At 40.8% G+C, this 6,033-nt stretch overlaps 1 protein-coding gene across 1 annotated transcript; it reads right to left on the minus strand.

Moving 5' to 3' along the window:
- Nucleotides 1–3,624: 3,624 nt before the first annotated feature.
- LOC147607079 (uncharacterized protein At4g04980-like) lies at nt 3,625–5,709 on the minus strand. Its single transcript, XM_086791284.1, has 3 exons — nt 5,571–5,709; nt 3,915–4,081; nt 3,625–3,714 (listed from the first exon to the last, which is right to left on the minus strand). Exons 1-3 carry the CDS (start codon nt 5,626–5,628, stop codon nt 3,682–3,684), a joined length of 258 nt encoding a protein of 85 aa, XP_086647410.1. The 5' UTR covers nt 5,629–5,709; the 3' UTR covers nt 3,625–3,681.
- Between the last annotated feature and the right edge of the window lie 324 nt (nt 5,710–6,033).

The raw sequence follows: 6,033 nt of genomic DNA on the forward strand, positions 1-6,033 counted from the left end.
GGTTCTCTACTTTATTTGGTTAACACTCGGCCATATCTCTCCTATGCTATGAGTATTCTCAGCCAATTCTTTTCACAGCCTCGTCGATCTCATTGGCAGGCAGCTTTGAGGGTTCTTCGATATCTTCATGGAACTCTTGAGTATGGCATTTCTTATGCAGGTGGAGATACACTTATTGGTTACTCAGATTCTGATTGGGCAGGGTGTATTGATACTAGGCGTTCCATGTCAAGCTATTGTTTTATGCTTGGTAAAGGACTTGTTTCTTGGAAATGTCAAAAGCAGCGAATTACTTCTTCTTCATTGACAAAAGCAGAGTACAAGTCATATCTTGATGCCACTTTTGAAGCACTTTGGCTTCAGCAAATTCTGAATCACCTTAGATGTTCATCTACTCCGACACTCATCTGCTCAGATTCACAGAGTGCTATTGCTTTAGCCAAAAATCCAGTTATTCGAGGACGATCCAAACACATTGATGTTCATTTTCATTTTGTTCGTGATTGGATTTCTGAAGGTCGCATTCAGCTTGAGTATTGTCCTACCAAAGATAATGTTGCTGATTTGTTTACTAAGCCTCTTCCTCGACCTACCTTGGATTATCTTCTTCGGCGCGTTGGCGTTGGTCCTCCCATCTGGACCTGAAGAGGAGGTGTTGGATAGGTGTCATCTCCAGATGGTGTCACGCTAGTGGCACACTCTTTAGCCTCTAGGCATTTTTGGGATTTATAGCATTCATTTCCATTTTTTCCTATTTCCACCTTTTTGGGTGGAGGAACTTTTCTAGAGATCCGTTCATCTTGTGCCTATATATATGAGGCATTGTAGTTCATTTCTAATCAAGTTGGCTAGTGGTTCATTGATGAGTTCTTGAGTACATTGTCTCTTCTCTCATCTCTACTTTCTCACAATCCGATTGGTCAGCTTATGAAATATATCGTGGACCAGTGGTATGTGTATGGAAGGGAGAGGAGGACGAAGATTTCTAGGCCGCTTTCCTGCCTTGAATCCCCATATTCTCATGTCCGGGCTGTTGTGGATCAGGCTCATCTAGTTTCAAGTGATGAGAAGGTTCTCATCAGATGTGGGTTACTTGCAACATCACAAGATGTGGTTGGTAAACTGATAGTCCGAGAGGAAGTCTCCCAGAATGTTTTGATCTCTAGATATGTTGATGAAGGGCTCACTAAGGAAGCATCGGATTGCTTGGAAAACAAGTGTAATGTGAGGGGGTGCATCCAGACTCGGGCACGATTATTTGTAGTTTGCAAGCTTGTGGGGGTATGTGCATCATTGACAACGCTTGAGAGCTTCATGCTGTGATTGCCAAGAAGGGATTGGAGATTTATCCTTTTATTGGTAGCTCTTTGATGGGAATGTATGCCAAATGCAGCTTGCTTGCAGAGGCCCAAGAAGTGTTTGAGAAGCTTCCATTGCAAGGTGTATTGTGATGAACTAACAAAGGAGAAACCAAGATGGCTTTGGCATTGTATGCTCGCATATGCAAGAGCAAGGCATGTCACCAGATAGTATGACCTTTTTTGGCATCGTGAAAGCATGCTCTAATCTAGGAGCCTTGCGAATTGGGGAGGAGCATTCCATGCATTTATTTGTGAAATTGGACTGAATGCTAGTGAAGTATCTCTTGCAAATGCTCTAATTGCCATGTAAGGAACATGAAGGAGCATGGTTTATGCTCAACATTTATTTGACTCAATGCCCACAAGGAACCTCGTGGCATGGACTATTGTGCTGCATACTTGTCAGACATGTGATGATGTTGAAGCATGTGACATCATTGCAGAGAAAGAAGCAGGTCATGGACAATTCATTAAAACAATGTCTTTGGAAATTTGGTGGGCACTGCATGCAATGCCAGCAGAGTGGACTATGCATCGGATTCTAGTGTCTGTCCTACTCTTTTGAATGTGTACGTGAAATGTGGCGCCATTGTGCAAGTCGAGCACTTGTTCAATGCACTATCTCAGCCTAATGTGGTGTCATGGAGTGTGACGCTCTCAGCATATGTTGAGCAGACACAAGAAAAGAATGTTCCACAATTGTACAGGGAAATGCAACAAGAAGGAGTGAGTCTGAACCAATTGACGTTTGTGATGGTCATTCAAGAAAATGTCACCCTTTCCCCGAACGAAGAATACCTTGTAATGTCTGGACAGGCGTTACAGGTGGATACTTGCAAGCAAGGGTTTGTTTAAGATGTCCTTGACAATTCAGCTCTTGTGAGAATGTCTAGCAACACAAGGAGCTTTTGTTCATTCTCTATATAGGAAAAAAAAAGCATTCACTACATAATTCCCTAGATATAAATAAACATATCTAGGAAAAGTGCAAACTAGAGAAAATGAAACACTTTCCTAGGTAGGCTAACTAGGAAATATGTGCATGAATTTCTCTATATAGGAAAATTTACCTACATAGGAAATTTTTTCCCTATGTAAGTAAATTTTCCTATATGATTTCTCTATATAGGAAAATTTGCCTACATACGAATTTTTTCCCTATATAGGCAAGTTTGCCTACATAGGAATTTTTTTCCTATGTAAGCAATTTTTCCTGTATATCTCAAAAATTCCTATGTAGGCAAATTTGCCTATATAGAGAAATCCATGCACACATTTTCCTAGTTAGCATATCTAGAGAAATGTTTTCCCTAGTTTGCATTTTTTCTAGATATCCTTATATCTACCTACGAAATTATATAGATTGTATCTCTAAATAGTGAATACATTGTATCTGTATAAAGGGAATACATAGAAGCTTACCTTTTTCTATCTATGAATCACGTTAATATACTATTCACCAGACATTTTATAAATATTTCAAGATTATCTATCAAATATTAAGATATACAATAGGTGTCCCATGTTAGATCTACATATAGGACTACGTTCATTAGAGAGGTTTGGCTTATCGTTTCACCACCTGTACATACATGCAAACACATCTTAACTTTGAAACTTCAGCAAATAACAAAGATAAGCTTCAGCAAATAACAAAGACACAGGGGAAGGATCACAGCCCTCATAACTCAATCTTGATGTCAATGGAGCATAGCCTGTAATTAGTTGGATGTTTCTATGAAGAGGAGTCCCATGTTAGAGTGGCAACCCTATTGCTACAGCTCTCTACAACTCTCAGCTTTCTACCATGCCCCATGGGACAATACACATCTCAGCCTTATGAGGGCAAACCTCCTGATGCAATGCAACCTTGCAGGAAATCAACTCAGCTCCCACAGGTTGGACATAGCTCTTATAGTAGAGATTATATCAACTAGTATCTATAGAGAAACTGCACAGTCAAGTCATTGTAGTCAAGCATCCTTGACAAGATGAAACGGCCTTAAGCACTACAAGCATTCAACCAATCTCATTAGCTAAACTTAGCCAAAATGCATAGAATGTTTGCATAGGCTTACTTTATTGATGGCTAGATTAAACCCATGTGTTTGCATAGGCTTACTTTATTGATGGCTAGATTAAACCCATGTGTTGTGCTGCTTTGTTTAGGCTCCCTCTATACACTTGGATCTCTGCTACATTGGGTGATAGGGTATAATCATTGATGAATGGCCTCTCATAATCAAATACAGTATTTGTAACACAAGTTGCTCCATCAGAACCACCCCTTGTGTCTAGCAGTTTTCTATGGCCTTCATGCTCAAGAAGGGGGCAAGAGATTGAGCCCAAACACCTATAAAATATGCAGTACATAGTTGGCAACAACAAAAGAGCATGGATAGTGCAAGCAAGAATCCTTTATAACCAACCAAAGCCAACATATTTTACATGCTTCTCTATTGCCTCTACTTCTTTCTTTACCTGAAGTCCGTTAAAAAGAATCACTAACCTGCGAATGCTTTTGATAATAAATAGAGATGCCATATTGTATACCTTGTCAAAGAAAGCATTGACTTTCTCAAGCTGCTCTGACATGGGAGGTTCAACAGTCCAATTTTCAATCTGTTGTACCAAGGAGCTCGGTCTAAGGTATAGAGATGCTGCTTCCCTTACAGTTTCAAGCTTTTTAAAACTCGAAACCCGTGACAGCGTGCCAGTACCTGCATAAAGCATAAGCCATGGGATTTCTTGTCATGATGTTTTGTGGAATTGGTTGTATTTTAAAATTCGTGCAATTCAATGAAAATGTTCTTAACATGCATCATCACCATTAAATATCATGTATCCATCATCACCTCAGACTCATCAGTTAGTTGCTCTAGATGAGCCTCCATAATTTCATGAAACTTCAAGAGCTTATGCATATCATCAGTTTCAAATGCCTCCAATCTAGATTTCACCTCAAGTATAGAATTTGAATTTTTTTGTACGTCATCTTTGATTTTTCTAAAGTATGCAGATCTGAAAGGACACATTGAAAGAGAAGACAAGAAGGTGACCCATGCTCTTCAAACTTGAACATCCATTGCATCTCAACTGTCCAAAAATTAGCAACTAATGCATGGAAGGATGTACATGATAATATTTCCTTCTGGTGACCTCAGCAAGAGCTTCAGCCATTCCGTCACGTGTACCAGCTCCCACCATTGTCCAACGTTGTACCACTACATCAGCTGATATTGAGTGGATGGATGTTGCTCCTTCCACCTTTTTGAGTGCCCCATTGTAAGCTGTAGAGATGAGAGATGCAACTACTGAGATTTTGTATGTGGTGGACAAAGTCTTTCACTCGAGCGAGGACCCATGTCTCTTTATGTTCTCACATTGGGCTCCAATTTCTGTTTTGCACTCAGTCCTTTATCCGTGGAGCAAATCTTGCCTCTCTCTCTCCACACACACACACACTCACACACACAAATCTTGCCTCTCTCTCTCCACACACACACACACTCACACACACAGACACAAAGTCCTCGCATTCCAATGTGGTCAATCTCAATGAAAACACTAAATGTGAACTAGAGTTTTGGGGTGAGCATTGTGAAGTAGCCACACAGAGGAATAATCACAAAACAGACCATCTCAAAATAGGTAGGTCTTTGGCAGTGGCTCTTCCCATGTCAAATTTCACTAACCCATATTTTTCTGATAGATATTCTGCATGAGTAGTACAATGAGACACACAGTTTTCGCCTAAAGACTTCAAATTTTGCAGCAGGAACCGCAGCAGCGTTTCCAAATCGTCAGGATTGTTGCGGGCCCAGCTGGACAAGGCATTCGCCTCGTCAATGAACAAGGTACAGAAGCCAGCCGCTATACGAACTAGAAATCTTCCACTAAATGGGGTTATGCATCACGATCTGCTTGCTGTTCATGGTCTGAATCATCAGCTTTGGCTTCCTCACGCTTGACTATTATGAGATGAAGCAGTTTGTGCATGGCCATCTTGATAGATGGGAAGTAAGACACATAAATTTGAAGGATGCCCATGCACATCAAAATGAATATGAACGCACTCACCAGGATGAAAGATTGTTTTGATGATGAGGCACGATCATAGAGATGTCTTCTTCTTGACCCTTGGATAGGGTCTAGGCATCACCTAAAGAAAGATTCGAAGGACACAGGTATCATAAGAAAAGAAAGTACCTGTCGAACGATGATCTTTGGCTCCTCCGTAGCCAAGGAATAGGACCACTCGGAGCATGCAGATTTGTCATGCGGTCTCAAGATTGTCGACTCCGTTTTGGGGCAGAAGTTCGCCCTCTTCGTCATCTCCAATTGCTGGCAGGAGATATCGAAAAGAATTGAGTCTTAAGGTATCTGGATTGAATGCCACAGAGACATCATGTCCTCTTCTTAACCTGGCCTTGATTTACATGTCTACTCCTTTGCCTCAAATCTGAATTTCTTGCTTCATTCTGCAAACAACCCAAAAAGCGAGTTAAGTGTAAATTCAAGCCCAAAATGTAGGCATACAGGATCCCCCATGATGCTACTCTTTTTGCGATGATGACACTAGCCAAAGACTTTCAAGAATGGCCACCCAAGCCAATGGACCCGGAGAAACAGAACCTAGCATATGAAAGAGCAAACTCTAGCATCTAGGAGA

The sequence above is a fragment of the Cibotium barometz genome, chromosome 56 (assembly GCF_041138505.1).
Source record: "Cibotium barometz isolate CiBa-2024 chromosome 56, ASM4113850v1, whole genome shotgun sequence".
Taxonomy (NCBI): Eukaryota; Viridiplantae; Streptophyta; class Polypodiopsida; order Cyatheales; family Cibotiaceae; genus Cibotium; species Cibotium barometz.